General features: G+C 32.5%; 2 protein-coding genes across 3 annotated transcripts in view; both read right to left on the bottom strand.

Moving 5' to 3' along the window:
* The window catches only part of LOC129908354 (EGFR adapter protein), an 87,040-nt gene that overhangs the window by 54,308 nt on the left and 14,416 nt on the right, over positions 1–18,316 (bottom strand). The gene's annotated exons all lie outside the window — the stretch shown is intronic.
* The window catches only part of LOC129908431 (uncharacterized), a 45,330-nt gene continuing 35,520 nt past the window's right edge, over positions 8,507–18,316 (bottom strand). The window contains exon 2 of the mRNA XM_055984893.1: positions 8,507–8,751. Within this exon, the coding sequence (XP_055840868.1) occupies positions 8,507–8,751 (245 nt within the window). The remainder of the gene's footprint in view (positions 8,752–18,316) is intronic.

The following is an 18,316-nucleotide window of genomic DNA, read 5'->3' as shown; positions in this document are numbered from 1 at the left end:
TCTTTTGGGGCCCCTGAAAAATTATTTTTGGGGCCTCAAAATTAAGTGCTTAGAGGCCTCTAAAATATAATATTATTTTTTTGGAGCCAAGAATTAATAATTATTGGGGCCTCTGTTCTGAAATAATATTCGGAATGCCACCAATAACGTAATGTTTTTATTTTGGACCCTGATGTATTTATGTTGGGGCCCCTGAATTGATATTTAATTTTCCATTTGATTGTTTTGGACCACTGAAGTATCTAAGTAATAGCTTTTGAGGATCCTCAAATAATATTTGTCATGCAATCAGAAAATTTGATGAATATTTTGGGGTCCTTAGTAATAGATTTTGGGTCCCCCAAATTAATATTTGATTGCCTCTCAACTAACGGGGTTCCTGAAAAATTATTTTTTGGGACCCTTCATGTAATATTTTTGGAGCCTCGAATTCATATTTTTTGGGACTCCTAAAGTAATATTTAGTAATCCATCAACAAATGTAATTTAATTTAAAAACAATTTTATTTAATTTAATTTTTTTTGACGCCCTGAAGTAAAGGCTTTTGGGGCCCCTGGCCTGAAGTTGTTTTTTGCTTTTTTGGGGCCCCTAATGTATTATTTGTGGTTGCAAGTAATATTTTTTTGGGGAACTAAGATAAAATAATTTATTTTTTCTTTTAAAAAAGCAGTTAATTTTTTTGGGGTCCCTGGGGTACCTAACCTTTTTATTAAATCAATATTATATTGTGTGGCTACCAATGCATTATACATTACACTAAATGACATAATATCCGAAGTGATTCAAATATGTACATTTTAATTTACTTCGTTACTCAATTTATTGTCTCCAGTGGGGCCCTAGGGTCGGTGGGGCCCCGGGGCGCCACCGCGCTTGCCCCAAGGGAGTGTACGCCCCTGTTTAACTACTTCGATATGGCTATATGATATGACATAAGCCAGTTAACTACACTGTGGTACCTATTTGATATTGAAAGTTGGCCAAACATTTAAATAGGTTGCTATACTCGGTCCAAATTTATTTTTTAACAATTTATGAAATAATGAACAAAATGCCATTAATAGAAATCTCGATCTAAAGTATCGTCCTAAATCGCCAGTTCAAGATAGAAACAGACAGAAAGACATATTTTTTGCTTCAATGAAGTACAAAAAATGTCACACACTGTATAACTTCCGTCTATTATGACGCAAGTTCCAATTTTCTATTAAGTATTAGACACGATTTAGGTATGTTTTGATTTGAAAATACATTTCCTAGTTTGTTGTTTCAAATTCTTTTTTTTTTTTTCAAATTTATGTTTATGTTCACCTTTCACAGCCAAAACCTCATAAAGCTAACGGATAAGTCCATGAAACAAAAACAAAAAAAAAATTATATAAACGAAGAAAAAAAGGTCTAAAGGTACAAAATTTAGTATCTCTCCCCAAAAACATAGTCACGATTTGTTAGTAGCTAAATGCATAGTCATTTATTGAGACACAAATTGCGGTCATAAAACTTATAAAAACCAATTAAATTGAAAAATGCTTAACAGCTTAGGAGCTATTAAGATAGTGCTACATCACGTTCCTCTATCCTACTAATAGTAGCATTATTCATGTCGTTTATAACATGAAATTTATATGAGAAAAAGTTAATCCCAAGTGGCAGCCAGAAACAACGAAAAATAGTCTATTTAACTAATTGTTCTTTCTAACATTTGTATAAATAGGTTCACTTCAGTGTCCTAGAATCAAACTTTCAAAACTTTTGTTTTTCAAATTCATCAATGTTGATTAAAATTGACACAAAACATAAGCAGTTTTTTTTTTGGCTTTTACCATGACTTCAAGACTTCTATTGGTTTTTCTCATATATAATTTGTATTTATGGTATAAATGAGGAGATAATATATTCCCCAAACCAAACAGAGAGCTGGCCAAGAGGAATAGGATTAATTGCATTCTGCAAATAACATTCTTCTCGTAATAAATACTACACATACACATACAAAAATATATATGTTCACATAAATATTTTTCATCTCTTCGAGTTCGAGTCCAGTCTTTTCCCACATTACACCAAAGCAAACATAAAACAACAAAAGCATGCAAAAGCAAAAAATAATATATGTAGATAATATTATGTTCTTTTTTTTGTTGTTGAGAGAGAGAGAGAATGAGGGAATAATAATACCCAGGGCATCAGTTCAGGAATTGAGGGTTCAACGAACATGAAAATGGAGTCGAGAGTTATTCATTTGCCTTGTGAATTCCAATTAAAAAATCCCTCAAATTGTTTCTGCACTTCCCTTTTTAGCCTTTATGCTTTATACTATATGCAATGCAATGATGGGTTGTGTTTAGTTTATGTTTAGGTATTAAAAATTCCAAATGGAAAGATGGAAGGAAACTTCGCTTTCCCATTCAATCTGGGATGATAGATGGATGCATTATTGAGGTTAGAACTAATTTTGATGTTTTTAAAAAAGTTCTAATTTTCAATTTTTGATTATTATTTTGTATTAATCTATACATATTAAAGGTGTCATTTATTAAACGGGTTTTGAGGTTAATTTGAAAAACTAATAGCCTTAATTTCAATCCAAAAGTAAAATTATGTCCATTTAAAATTTTGTGATATTTATTAAATTAAATTAAAACATACTGCTTCAACAATTTAAAACTAATACAATTGTATTAGGTCGACATTTTTATTTGAAAAAATCAATTTGTTGAAAATGCGTCCATAAAATTAATTGAAACTTTTTATTTTGTTTGGTGTCTTTTAATTAAATTTTTATAGGTGAACAAAAAATATTTTTTTTTAACGATTTTGAATATTTTTTATTAAAATTCTTTGTTATACAAGAAATCAAATGGAATATTCCGATTGATTGGATGTCAAAAACCTTTAACTGTAATCATGGTTTTTTTTTCACAATTTAAAAGACGAATTTTAAATTTAAATTTTTTTAAGATAAAATTAGATAAAATTATTTTTTAATAATTGGTCACATAAAAATTTCTTACATAATTAATAAACCAAATCGTGCATTCTATTAAAAAAAATACAACTCAAACATAATTTTTCCGCACACCTGTTAAGCGGCCCATAGACACCACACTTGTGTGCACACCGGTGTACTTAAAATGGTGTGACATTTCGCCATACACGCCACACCAAATTGTAACAACAAGAGATCTCAAAGAGGGAAAATGAGCAGAATTCGCAATCACGAATTGACATTTTATTTAAAAAACTTCCGACGCTCCGCACTCAACAACAATTTAGATGCAACAACATAGTAATTGTGTACACGCATCCCCATAGACATCACACCGATTGAGACACCGACACAAAAAAATCAAAATCTTTTGATTTTACTCGCTCCGTGTCTGACACCAAAAATCGGTGTCCATTCTAGCCCACACACAGCACACATTTCCGCACACCGGCACAAGTGTGCACACAAGTGTGGTGTCTATGGGCCGCTTTAATGTTCCAGGCAATTATTTGTGTCCGAAAAAGAAGTGGAGACTTCTCCAGATAATCTAGTACAAGTTGCAATTTCGCTGTTCGCAGAACGAAAATTGGGAACGGGCCGTTATTCTGTATTCCAAAATTCTATGTATGACCAAAGTTCAATATCTGAATGAAAAATTCTGTATGAACATAATTCTGTATTCCATTATTCTGCTTTTCTATTATTCTGTATTTCAAAATTCTGTAAGAGCGATTTTATTCACTCAAAGTTGAAATAGCCCAGGGAAATTAGTAATTTAAATCGCATTTTTCGCGGGACAAAATTTTTTTCATGGAATGTGTTCGGGCGATTGTCCTTATCATTAAAGTCAATTTGTTGGGATAATTGGAGGTTGGGAACAGCCGCCATCTTGGAAAAGAGATTGGTATCGTTTTTATTGAATAGCTCCATTGTTATTCATTTTATCAAAAAATGGCAAAGGTAAGACTTATTAACAATAAAATTATCTAAAAAATGATATACAAAACAATTCCGTGAGTTGATTAAATAAAATTTTATAGTTTGTCAAAGTGCGGGTTTGTATCGCAAGGTTGGGACAAAATGACATTTGTTCATATATCTGACGAACTTTTGATTTGTTTGGATAATTCTTCAAGAATGAATTGTAGTACTTATAATTACCTATAAAATGAGCCCACAATCGTTATTGTAACCATCGTATTGTAGAAGTAATCTAACTCCGAAACTCTCCATGTACTAGTCAAAAGTGAGAAAAAAATTAGTTTTTTGCTAGTAGGCCGAGAAAATTTTTGGAGTAGAGGTATAACCAAAATATAAGTACGCAGTTTTGCAGCCATACGCGTGTTAATGTCGAGTTCGAAGGTTTGACAACTCTAATTTTGTGCTTTATACGGTTTTTGGGGGGTTAAATAACGTAAGTTTTCCAGTTAATGTGAATGGGCTAAATTTATACTATTTGAAATTATAAATAAACAAGTTGATGTTCTATTATTTTTCCTAAATCTAGACACCTCAATCTCGGCTATGGGGTTAATAGAACTCACGATATAAGCCTTTTTAACTAACCATATCAGGCTTTTCAATTCAAATAAACAAACAAAAAGCTAAACAAAAAAGCTTCTAAAATATAATCGTATAAACGGCTTATATATAGTTCTATTGGTCACATCCTCAAGATTGGGGTGTTCAGATTTAGGAAAAATAATAGAGCATCAGCTTGTATATTTATAATTTCAAATAGTATAAATTTAGCCCATTCACATTAACTGGAAAACTTACCTTATTTAACCCCCCAAAAACCGTATAAAGCACACAATTAGAGTTGTCAGACCTTCGAAATCGACATTAACACGCGTACGGCTGCAAAACTGCGTACTTATATTTTGGTTATACCTCTACTCCCAAAATTTTCTCGGCCTACTAGCAAAAAAACAGCTTTTTTCTTACTTTTGACTAGTACATGGAGAGTTTCGGAGTTAGATTACTTCTACAATACGATGGTGACAATAACGATTTATAGGTAATTATAAGTACTACAATTCATTCTTGAAGAATTATCCAAACAAATCAAAAGTTCGTCAGATATATGAAAAAATGTCATTTTGTCCCAACCTTGCGATACAAACCCGCACTTTGACAAACTATAAAATTTTATTTAATAAACTCACGGAATTGTTTTGTATATCATTTTTTAGATAATTTTATTGTTAATAAGTCTTACCTTTGCCATTTTTTGATAAAATGAATAACAATGGAGCTATTCAATAAAAACGATACCAATCTCTTTTCCAAGATGGCGGCTGTTCCCAACCTCCAATTATCCCAACAAATTGACTTTAATGATAAGGACAATCACCCGAACACATTCCATGAAAAAAAATTTGTCCCGCGAAAAATGCGATTTCATGCCCATATTTTGACTAATTTCCCTGAGCTAAAAACAACTCGAAGATTTTTTTTTCAACTTGAGAATTCGATTTTATTCACTGAAAGTTGACGGTTTTAGATTTGAGTTTTCAAATCTCAAGTTTATCAACTTTTGATTTTGTTTGTCGAGTAAACTTGAGATTTAAATTGAAATGTCATGTTTTGTTTTAAGTTTTATTTTTGTGTCAAATGTGTGAAAATTAAAAGGAAAAAAACAAAAAAATTGGATTTTAGTTTTTTGGTTGTCTAATGTATAATGAAAATAATGGAACGGATGAGCATTGTGTTTAAACGGAAGCCAAAACAACATCACGCCAAAATCGTGTCGGGAACCTATTTTTTTTTTATTTCGTTAAAATAAATATATGTAGGTATGTATTTTCGAAAAAGGAATTCAATCGCATTTTTTTGTTCATACATATGTATGTAATGTATGTATGTACATTGTACATGGTTGGAAAATTTAAAATAGATAAAAAATTATGTGTGTTAAAAATGCTTGTTTTATCTTGATTTTTTTCAGCTTAAAAAAAATTTGCTCTGTGGTTTCTTTTCGTGCTCTCGGAAAGTCTACTTTCTTCAGTGCAAATGAGTTCCAAGTTTCCCCCGAGATTATATTCGTTTGATGTAAAAACATGTGCATATCATATATAGCCATTTGAAGTACATACATATAAGAGAATATGAGGCCATTAATTAAAAAAAAAAAATGTTACCACTTTATTGGAATGACACAACATTTAAATTTGATTTCAAATTGAATAAAATGTCACAAATATCCCAGGGATATTTTCCAAACGGCAAGCTGGCCAACTTTTGGATTGAAACAAGGGAGTTCCCGAGTTGGGGTTAACTCTGAAGCTTGCGAACTTAAGAGTTTTCCCAAAGTTGGTTGATAGTGAATAAAATGGCCCTAAATCCATTATTCTGCTTTTTGAAATTCTGCATATATATTCTGTATTTTGAAATCCAGAATTTTGTATTTACAGAATTTTAGAATACAGAGTTTTGAATTTACAGGATTTAAAAAAAAAAAACAGAACTTTGAATTTACAGAATCTTAAAATACAGAATTTTGGAGCACACAATTTTGGAATCCGAATTTTGGCACAACAGAATTTCGACCCCAACCTACAAAAATTTTAGTTTTTGAGTTCGTTGTGCTATTATTGTATGTGATTTTTTGGTAGTCGGAACCATATGAGGAAATAGTAATCCTACAAAAATGGGGAATTGTCTGCTTGACTCTTAAGAAACGGGACCCTCTGACCTGAACAAACCATAAATGCATCAGTTTTCTTAATATCACGTATACGATTCTCTTTACCGTATAAGACCGATTCATTACGGTTTTTGGGCAAGGAAATCCATCAGCGTCTATAAGAAAACCATTGATTAATGGATTGAATCAAAAAGGTATAGGTAAGGATAAGCCGATGCATTGTAAATGTGATTTCTTGCAGGACTAATACAGAACATGTAAGTCAACACCAGAGGCGGAATAATTTTTATAAAATTTGTAAAATTTTTTGTTTTGCTGATTCTTTAAGAAAAAAAGGACTAGAATATTTCATCTTATTCAATGTTATTCCATTTTAAGTTCTATCTCAAAACCTTAAATAAATTGCAAATCAACATTAGCTCCTATAAATCGTGTTGCTTCGAAAAAATTCAAATTGACCAAAAGAACTTTCCTCTTTCCATGCACAAATCAAATCCCATATAACAGTTAACTCGCTAAATCGGTAAAATCTATTCCGTACTAACAAGTTCTTTCGTCACATACTTAACTTTATTGGTAATTCAAAACCCGTTCTAAACAAGTTCCATTTGACAAAAAAAATAATTATCCACATAATTGGCTAAATCTCAACCTTCAACTCTTTCCAACTGGCACTATACCACAACATAATATAATTTTTGCTGCACCCCTCAGTCAGTTGCATCAGCACAAGTTACAGGTAGTGCAAAAAACCACTTTTGTGCGATGTCAACTTCTTGTATGCGCACTCATTGGTTGCATCATTAGGTTTGTCATTAGACACTTCTTGCTTGCACCATTTAGCTTCATCGTCGTCGCAAGTTGCAAACTCCCTAATTAACTCAATGACTCTAACTTACCACCACCACATCAAGGTGCCAACTCCGGTGTCCATCATCATCTTCCTTGTGGCTAAGGTATATATTCCCATGATGATTATCGTACCGGAATGCGGATGAACCTCAATCCGACATCCGTTCCACCGATATAATTGAATCCATCTTCTATAAAATAGTTGCGGTGCGGTGCACCAAACTGACGAACGATGAACGATAGAAGTTGCGATGGCAAATAGCGAATTTAACACGAACCACCACCAAAACGTCACCTGTGCATCATCTCGGGAATTATGTTTTGTATATAAGTCTCCGCATGTGTACTCACCATAATAATTACAAAAACGGGTTTTCTCTAGTCGCCGCCACAGTTGCCGCGCCGCCGCCATGTGCAGATCATGTGAAAGCCTCCCAACGTCCAGAGACAAAGAGATTCAGTTTGACAGCCGCCATGTGAATGCGGTCTTTTTGAAGCAAAAGACTTCCGCGCCATAGTTGAACCGGTTCACCACCACCGTTGCCAACAGATTCATATACCCTATGCGATGGACGGTGGCAATGGTCGGCGGCGGCGTGGTAGAAATGGCCCAGCGCGATTGTGGACAGACCTTTAACAGAGCGGATCAAAACCGACGTTACGCGAGGTCGTCCATATTGGTCAGCCGCGGTCCGCATGGCCAACGGATAGCCCCAGCTTTCTTCGACAGATCGCTTTGTCTTTCCAGACGGTCACTCTGCGAAGGGGCTTCGACCAAAGGTAAGTGAAGATGGATTACCTCCGCCAGTCTACAATCTAGAGATATACAAGTTCGTTGCGCGAATGCGATTTTCCATTTGTTTTTTGTCTTACATGCGGACTGTTTGCGGTGCCGTCCTGGTTTATCTCTCGGATGTATAATGTTGCTGGGCAGTGTTCCTGGCAACTCATGATAAATGGGTGACTTTTGGTTGATGGGCATCAGTGTGCGGGGCAAAGACAGACAACCCAACCATCAGGTACAAACGATAGCAGCGCCGCCGTACTTGTCTTTAGCGGAATGATGAGGATGAGGATAATGCTGATGATAGGTTATGCGAGAGTAATCAAACAGTAGCATCAGTTCCAGGCAGTTGTCATGGGTTTTGTGGTTAGTTTGGTTGCGATGTGAAACAGCATTAGCATGATTATGCTGCTGCTGCTGCTGCTGGCTGGGTCTGGGTTTGATGGGCTCAAAATGGGATGCTGGGGGTTGCCTCTCTGTGGTTTGTATGTTTGTTGTCAGTGGTTAAAAGTTAGTATACGGCTCTGTGTTAAGCCTTGTCGTCGTCGTCGTCTCGAAAACGAACAACTTGAATGGCGATGATTAACAGAAAATGTGCGGTTTTTCCTCTTCTCGTTCTGCTGCATGGAAATTTTCATATTTGCAAATTATTATTTTTTATTTTCATTTTTTATGATTTTTCATCGGGCTTCTTTGCTGCTCTGTGTTGGTGTTGTCTAGGTGGTGGTTTTGGTTATGTAGCTTGAGTTGTTGTTTGGTTATATTATGGAGGTTAAGTTTTATGGAATTTTGAAAGTTTTTCATTTTTGTAAGACTTCAAGGCAAAATGTTGTTGGCTATGATGGAACTCTCACTTTTTATATGTTTGGAGTTTGTTTTATCAAGTATCTTAATGGTTGTAGAGTATATCTATGGATAGGATAGGGTTTACCTACCTACATTCTCCAAAAAGTTAAAGTATTTTTTTTTTTGGATTTATAAAGAAGGGTAGGCTAATTTGGTATGAAATTGTGGCTTTCGAAATTTTGTTTATGTTCAAGTGCAAGTTTAGAAAGTTTTTACTTAATTTTATTTTTTTAGTTTAAGTTTCGTGTAAATGTGTTCAAAAATAATAACAACTTTTTTAGTAAGTCAATTTTGAAAAAGGTGGTATTTAAAAACAAAAAAGGATTTAGTGTCTGTCGATGATGAAACAGCTCAAAATTATAGGCAAACAAAGTAAAAGGAAAAATTTTGCACCGGGAGAGTTTTAAAAATCTCGAGATCTGTTAAGTGGAAAAAATATTTGTGAAAATTCTGTAGAAAGGTGCTAACAACTTGATTTCTCACTGCTCATTCCTCAGCCTTACAAACATCCAAGCTTTTCCAATTTGCTGCGGTCCTTTTTGTATTATACAATGATGAACATGAAGTGATCAAGTGAACAGGGAAAGTAAAAATTTTAAATATTTTTAAAGATTTCAATGTTTTTATAAGCAAAACTGCTCTCTGTTCTTTGTAACATTAATGCTCTTTTTCAGAGAATGTACTCGACTCATGATCATTTAATATGACTTTACTTTTATTTATTTTTATATTCCATATTTTCAATCATATGTATTTTAAATCAAGAAGAGTAATTTGTGGCTTTAATTGCTATGTAAAGGGTGATTAAATAACAGCTATTAATGGCTGCTTTTTTACTGCTACAACTGCTAAAATTACTCTAAATTCAAGTTCCAAAGTTCAAACATAGAAGCTTGAATAAAAAAACAACTAAAAAAAAAAGAGTGTGTGTACATGTACACGCGACTGAAGTTATACTTCTCATTCAGTATATATAAATGAATTTCATTTGATATTTTTAATTTCTATTATTAAATTAATTAATCCACACTTCGTTTTTTACATTTTTATCAAGTGAACAATAAATTAATTCTTTCATCCTCCTTGCGTCCATGTAGTTTTCAATATAATCTGTGAAATTTACTCATGTTGTGCGGTTCAGAACGTACGGTATATGCTTAACGAAAGTAAACAAATTGCGCATAAAATATGCTATATGGTAATTTTATGAGGATTGTGTGTGCTTCAGCACTAGTAGTAGCAATATGCAACTTGCAGGGTTGCTAAAAAACTCAAAAGTGAGCTCAGCTCAACTCGTAGCTCAGCTCAAATTTTGAGCTAGCTCACTTTTGAGCTATGTACCATAGCTCAGCTCATTTGAGCTAAGCTGAAAGTGAGCTGAGCTGATGGTTGAGCTGAGCTGTTGGGTGAGCTGAGCTGTTGGGTGAGCTAAGGTAAAGTGAGCTGAGCTGAGCTGTGATGGGTGATAGGATACATTGCTTTTTATTTGGAAAGTATAATGAAATATGAAGATATTTTAAACTTTTATATAACACCATAGCTTAAGATGTTTGGTTCTAGTTATTAATGGAATTATTTTAACACATAGATATTTTTATAAATAAGACAGATAATTTTTCGTGATTTTTTCTCTTGGTGTTTTTGATAGTAAATATATTTCTATTTTTTTAGTAAAATATTTCTATTTTTATCATAAAAAAAAATTCCGGTACAATCCGGTTTTTCGACTTTTTTCAAAATTCCGAGAAAATCGGTTTTGAAAGTTGGGGTAAATTTTTTTTTTCGAAAAATCCCCGAATCTTTAAACGCTCCTGGAAGCTAAACCGCTTTAGAGCAATTTTTGGGAGTGATGCCAAATGATAGCTTGTGTCATGGGCCTACGCTTAGCACATTATCAGATTTTTAAAAAATCGTCTTCCATGTTAAACCGCCACATCATGCCTATTTTATCAGAATCGTGCCTAATTTTTTTTTACTTTTAAGTTCTCCCGGTTTGAGAACGCGTGGACCTACACGGATGGGAGTTGTACCCAAATGTAGGTTAAAGTCCCCGCTACCTTTTCTCATCAAAAAATTTTATTTTCATTTTCTCCAAAATTCCGCTATATAGGCGTTGGAACGCTTTGATCTAGAGACAGGGCAGTGGTACCATATGAAAGCTTATATTCTCAGCTAGCCGATAGTGGTATAATCAGGTTTTTCGATTTTTTTCAAAATTCCGAGAAAATCGCCTTTGAAAGTTGGGGCAAAATTTTTTTTCGAAAAATCCCCGAATCTTTGAACGCTCCTAGAAGCTAAACCGCTTGAGAGCAATTTTTGAGAGTGATGCCAAATGATAGCTTGTGTCATGGGCCTACGCTTTGCACATTATCAGGTTTTTAAAAAATCGTCTTCCATGTTAAACCGCCACATCATGCCTATTTTATCAGAATCGTGCCTAATTTTTTTTTTACTTTTAAGTTCTCCCGGTTTGAGAACGCGTGGACCTACAGGGATGAGAGTTGTACCCAAATGTAGGTTAGAGTCCCCGCTACCTTTTGGCATCAAAAAAATTTTTTTCATTTTTTTCAAAATTCCGAGATATAGGCGTTGGAATTTGGGGCGCTCATTTTCAGCTCAGCTCACTTTCAGCTCAGCTCAAATGAGTTAAGCTAGCTCAAATTTGAGCTGAGCTGTCAGCTGAGCTGAAATGTGAGCTTTTTGCAACCCTGGCAACTCACCACATAGAAATTACCACATGCAACTTGCCACATGCAACTTGCCACATGTAACTTGCCACATGTAACTTGCCACATGCAACTTGCCACACGCAACTTGCCACATGCAACTTGCCACACGCAACTTGCCACATGCAACTTGCCACACGCAACTTGCCGCATGCAACTTGCCACATACAACTTGCCACATGCAACTTGCCACATGAAACATGTAACTTGCAACGTGTTGTGTGTTTTATGTTTGCCGTACTGCGGCGTACTGCATTTTTAAATACTAAAGTACTGCCTACTCTAAAGGTGAAACGACAGCCCTGCTACCCAGGGTGATCGCGTCATAATCCCTTTGACATTCTTGTCAAAAAGTAAATTTTCATACCCACCCTCCCATAAGAAGTATAACTTCAAAAATTTCGTTTTTTCCTTCTTTCTCCAAAAAATGTTTTACAAACTGGAGTCGGTCAACTGAGCATTTCCTTAATAACCCAACGAACGTGCCAATTGAGTATCAGAACCAAAGCTTTGAGGACAAAACAACGTGAGCCAAATGCTCGGGGACCAAAATCTCGAAACAAATTTTGTTTTAGAGATATGTGTTCACAGTGATGCATTTTGGGAACAAAATTAAATTTTTTTTATTTTTCAGATTTTCGAAAAAAAAAAAAATTCAAGGGGTACACCTTGCCCAAAAAAATGCATTTTGAAAAATTTCCTCCAAATTCATCGAGTGACATATCAAATAATAGGTCTCTTTAAGCTTTATTCATAACTGAAAACAAAAAGTTTCTTTGAGATTTAGTTCCTTAGTTATTTGTATCCAAACATGTTTTTTCTTACATTCGGAGGTAGATAGTGATATTTGCGGCAAAACAACGCCTCAAAACAAGTTTTGGTTTACAGATATGTGTTCACAGTGAACATGCTTTTATGCACGCAGTTAGGTTAAAGAATAAAATTTTATTTTTTTCAGATTGTTGAAAAAAAATTCCAGACTTACCCCTTGCCGGAAGAAAATGCATTTTCAAAATTTTATCCTTAATATCAAAAGAAAGGTCTTTTTAAGTTTTATTCATAAATGAATCCCAAGAGGTTTTTTGAGAACTGTTACTGAATTATATTGTCAGGCTGTGGTATCCGTTGGGGTCCCCGGGGCACTGCCTCTGCTGCCTCTAGTCCAAGAAAACGTACGCCCTTAAAAAAACTAGAAAAAATGCTGATACGAGTTCATCGTTTAATTGATCAATGTATCAATTTTTTTTTTTTTTTCAAAAAACTTTTCAAGCAATAAAAACTCCAATCTCCAACACATCAAACGAACAAACTCTAAAACAAACTCCATTATTATATACCTATCCCCAAAATATTCGGTATCTTGTTACCACACATCCGGAGAACCATAAAACTAAGGATCATAAAAAGTTATTTGTTGCATCGGCATTTTTCTCCCTACGTAGTACCTATATCCATTTCAGACCTCCACTGAGCATGAGCTAAGCATTTTGTCAATTAGAGCGGAGACAAAATGAAAGGAGGGCTCCCTTTTTTGGTTTTTTTTTTTTTCTTCTGAATCTTAATACACAATGTGAAAACAAATATCGGTGTGCTGCGCACCTTAAACTCGAGTGGCATGTAAACATTGCTAAGTCTTTTGAATTTTTCGAGTTTTGTTTTGATGCGACAGTGGGGTCATAATCTTCATTGAAATTTCAAATATATGCAGAAAATGTTTTTAAAAAGGTTTTTTTTTTTAAAAGCCTTAGTCTTTTTTTGTGTGCCAAAAATCTTATTTTTTTTTTTACTTTCCGTGTGCTTAATATAACAAAGACTGTTTTTCAGCTTTGTACTTGTGAGTTTTTTTTCAGTTTTTTTTTACATTTTTTTTTTTAATTCAATTTAATTCAACTTCTAAGACTATTTTATCCCACTGTATGACAATGGACAAACGACACTAAACACAAATGGTCGTTGATGGTCTGTTTTTTTTTTTTTTTTTTGAATTGAATTGAATGACATAAGATCGTTTGACATTTCACATGTCATTATGTTTGTTCAGTGGATTTATTAGTATTGTGATCATGTGTTATGTTGACTTGTTGCAGCTCTAACACAGGCGGGCATTTGATATGTTTTCTTGTCATCGTTGCTTTTTGTTGGAAGGCACAAGAGTTCTAATGACACAATGATTTTGGAATTTGTGTTATTAGAGATCTTTGTGTGTTTGTTCAATGATTTGAGTAAATAGATATTTTTTCATGACATCGAATCAGTATATCGATGAAATACAGATAATTCAATGCGTTCAACACACATTTAGAAAGGAAAAAAAAAAAATAATAATAAAATTGTTTAGTTGATTGATCGTTTGTTTAATGGATAAGAAATTGGTATCTGGAACAATTCATATAGTTATTAATATCTTTTTTATTGATTGCAATAAACAACTACTCAAAATGAAATGAGAACTTTTGAAACTGTAGATACAAATTTCAAAAACATTTTATGAACTGTTAAAACTGACGATAATAGGTATAATGAATTTCGTAGGAAAATGAGTGGCAAATTCATAGTTAGTAGATATCAATTATAGCTATAAACGAAGTCTTCGTTCTCACAGGTTATGCCTGTATAGATTTGCAGTTTCTGGCCGTTTTTATTTTTCAGAGTTAAAATAACTTTGATATCAATATGACACACACTTTAAATTGTATTACTTAAACATCGTAAAAAAAGTAATTTTTGATTACACGGTGTTACAAAAATGAGGTTTTAAAATATACGCGGGCGGAGACCTATCAGGTTTTGTAGAGCTAGTCGCACTGAATACGAAACGGTATTTGAAAATCCCCTAACACCCCCAAAATCTGGAGTTACGGGCAAAAAACGGAAAAATCTGATAATATAATTTTTCAATTTTCTCAAAAACTAGAAGATATAGAAACATATATAGTTTTCACACATTGATAAGGAATCAATTGATTCAGTTTTCTATGTGAGTAATTTTTTAATTTAAATTCACGGTCTGGACAAAAAAAGTATAAAATAAATTAAAAAAATTTTTTTTTCACCTATTTTTAACTTTGAAATCGATTATTTCAAAAACTATTGGTTATAATATATTGATTTAAAAATTAAAATCAAATGTAAAATTTTGCCTTTCGGAAATGGTATCATTTATTACTGTAAGTGTTGCCGTTGTTTTTTAATATTTTTTTTTTATTTTGATAATTTTTTTTTAGAAAAAATGCCCTTCCCACCTAAACAGGGAGAGATAGACCCCCCTCCCAAAGAAAAAAATGTTTGTATTGAGCTCCTCTACAAAAACCCGTTATCAAATCCTGGCGCCCAAGTTATCCTACTACGTGCCGAAACAACATTTTTGTTCTATACCTAAAAGTTCGAATTTCTGTATCTGGGTTGAAATTGAAATCTAAGCCAATTTTGAAGTGATTTTCATAAAAAATACCTCGATTAGTTGGGAAATAGATATAGTTTTAGAATATATTTTTTAAATAGCATGTTGTTTTGAAAACATATATATAAGTTGGGCAAATGACAAAAAAAATTGAATTTTTGAACTTTGATATCTTATAAATTCTAAGTGGTTTAACCGAGTTACATGTTTTATACATTGTTAAAAAGGTATATTTATCTTCTATCAGAAACTGTAAAAAAATCGAAAATGGGTAAAAAATTGTCGAAGCTAGAATTTTTTCAATGGGTGAAGGTCCAAAAAACCGTTTTTTGCCCGTAACTCCAGATTTTGGCGGTGTTAGGGGATTTTCAAATACCGTTTCGTATTCAGTGCGACTAGCTCTACAAAACCTGATTGGTCTCCGCCCGCGTATATTTTGAGTGTTACACCGTGTTATTTATCGGAAGAATGAAAAATAAAAAATCAAGAGTTAAAAAAGTTTAGTTTTGTTTTTATGCAAATTTTAAATAAAATTTATTCGTCCTTAAACAAAATATGTATGTACATATGTATACTCAAAGAATATCAAATTTTGTACTGAAAATTTCAAAGTCCCTTAAAATCCCCAAAAAAAATATTTTCATATAAAAAGTTTAAATTTTTAAATTTTTAAATTTTTTGTTTTGGATTTTATAGGACTTTGAATTTTTCAGTGCAAATTTCATTTTTGGAATATATCCTAAAAGAAGGGTGGACAAACGATGATTTTTTTTTTGTATTCATTTCTCGAGGTGGACAAACAAAAGCGGCTTGAATTTTCGGGGGATTTAGGGGACTTTCAATTTTTCATTGCAAAATTTGTTTTATTTGAATTTCTTCTAATGCCTAAACGGAGGGTGAAAAAACGAATATATATATGGTATGCAATTATGCATGTGTATTAGGGTGGATCCTGGGCCCCTGTTCTGTAACTTTATCACTGGCGATAAACGTTTTTCAACGTCTCTAAAATTCACTATCCTCCATAAATAAAGCAAAATTTCTTTCAAATTCAGAATTTATGAATTAATAAATTATGATCTGGAACAAAATTTCTTTTATTTTGATGAGATTTAATGGATTTTAAAGTCATTCAAATATTTTATCGCCAGTGCTAAAAGTTACAGAACATGGGAACTGGTCCTAGAAAAATGATTTATACCTTTTTGAAAACGTTGTTTAATGTAGACAAGAAACTCATCAAAAAAATTTGACTTAAGTCTATATCTAAAAAAATATCAACACATACAAATTTTAAATGAGAAAAAACTTTAACCCTCCTGGGGCGCCATCTAGTGTCAAAATAAAAATCTGAAAAAATTAGAGGATTTTTTTTTTAATTATTTAGAAATTGTTTTTCCACTTATAGACCAGGGTCGATAATTTTTGAAACCAAAAAAAATCATAGTAGAATGAAACCCATTGCTTACAATTTTGGCCTATTTATTCAAATTTACACTTTAATTACTCAAAAAACGTAAGATTAATCAATGTTACATGAAATCTTACGTTTTTTGAGTAATTAAAGTGTAAATTTGAATAAATAGGCCAAAATTTTTTCGAATTCAAGCTTTTTTCTTTTTTTTAATTTTACTAGAACATGTTCTATAGTATACTAATGTACAATTTTTTTACACCATCAGAAAATAGACATTTTAACGAACGAAATGCCCACTGACTTTTTGAAAAAAGCTGATATGATGAAAATTAGGGTGTTTTTTTTGGTGTTAAGTCAAAATAAGGTGAACAAATTAATATTTTAAATCAAATAAATTACAGTGTATTTGGGACATAATAAAGTAAGTTTTCAATAAATTTCGTAGAAAAATTTTTGTTTTTGAAAAAGATAAAAATAAAAAACCAAAAACTCGGTTTTTTGAATTTTTCACATAAATTTTGATGTTATGTGAAAAAATTGTTGATACAAAAGTTGTAGATCTTTTTATTACCTACAACTTTGCGATACAACTTTTTTCTATAGGATTTGTAGTTTTGCCGGAAATCGAGATATACCATTTTTTACCACTAAAAACTCAACCCACCCACTTCCCGAACTCGGCTCGCCCGTAATTTATTTTTCCTTTCATTCTTATCATATTCCCCTCCTTTTCCAATGGGTTTCATCCTACTATGATTTTTTTGTACTTTTTAATGTTTTTGAAGGCATCGGCACTGGTCTATTAGGAACTTATGATTTTCGAAAAAAACCTAAATAACGAACGCCCTGATATATAAATTATTTCTATATATACATTGTGTATTGTCTATAGAACTAGAGGTGGACAAACGATTGAAATTTGTTACCGACTTCCAAAAAGGAGGAGGTATTCAATTCGTCTGTAGTTTTTTTTTTTTTTAATGTTTGTTTTACCTTAACTTTGGACTAAGTAAACCAATTTTAAAAATTCCTTTTGCATTGGAAAACTGGTGTGTTCAGTGTGGTCCCATTTCAAATTCGTTCAGTTATTGCTATAGAAAATCGTTATTAACAATAAAACCATTTTTTTCCAATTTTTCACTTTATACCAAAGCATTTGGAAATTTTCATTTTTCATATTTTACAATTAAAAAAAAAAAGAGTATTGAATACTTTTAAACTTACTATTTAAAGTGTTTGTTAATAACAATTTGCTAAAAAAGCCCATATTCACTTTATTTTCTTTTTCCCAAAAAAATTATTTTTCTACAAAAACTGCTTTAACTACCTACATTATTTCAATTTTTTTCTAAAAATTCATTTCCTTAAAAATTTTAATGCTCAAATTCATTTAAGAAGTTCTTTTTTTTTCCTTTGAAGGACGAATTTTATTTGCATTAACAAAGTTTTTAAATTTTAAGCATCTGTTCATTTTATTTGCATAGGTAAACAATACTTGTATACTCTATAGACCAAGTTAAAATTGATTGAAAAAGACAAGATTTTGCTATCACACCAATGAACTGCAAAATTATACTCATTGACTTCAACACAATGTGATCTGTTATTTAATTCAAGTATACATAATTCAATGAACCAAACTGTATTATTCA

The sequence above is a fragment of the Episyrphus balteatus genome, chromosome 2 (genome assembly GCF_945859705.1).
Source record: "Episyrphus balteatus chromosome 2, idEpiBalt1.1, whole genome shotgun sequence".
NCBI lineage: Eukaryota > Metazoa > Arthropoda > Insecta > Diptera > Syrphidae > Episyrphus > Episyrphus balteatus.
This window is presented reverse-complemented; position numbering and strand designations above follow the sequence as displayed.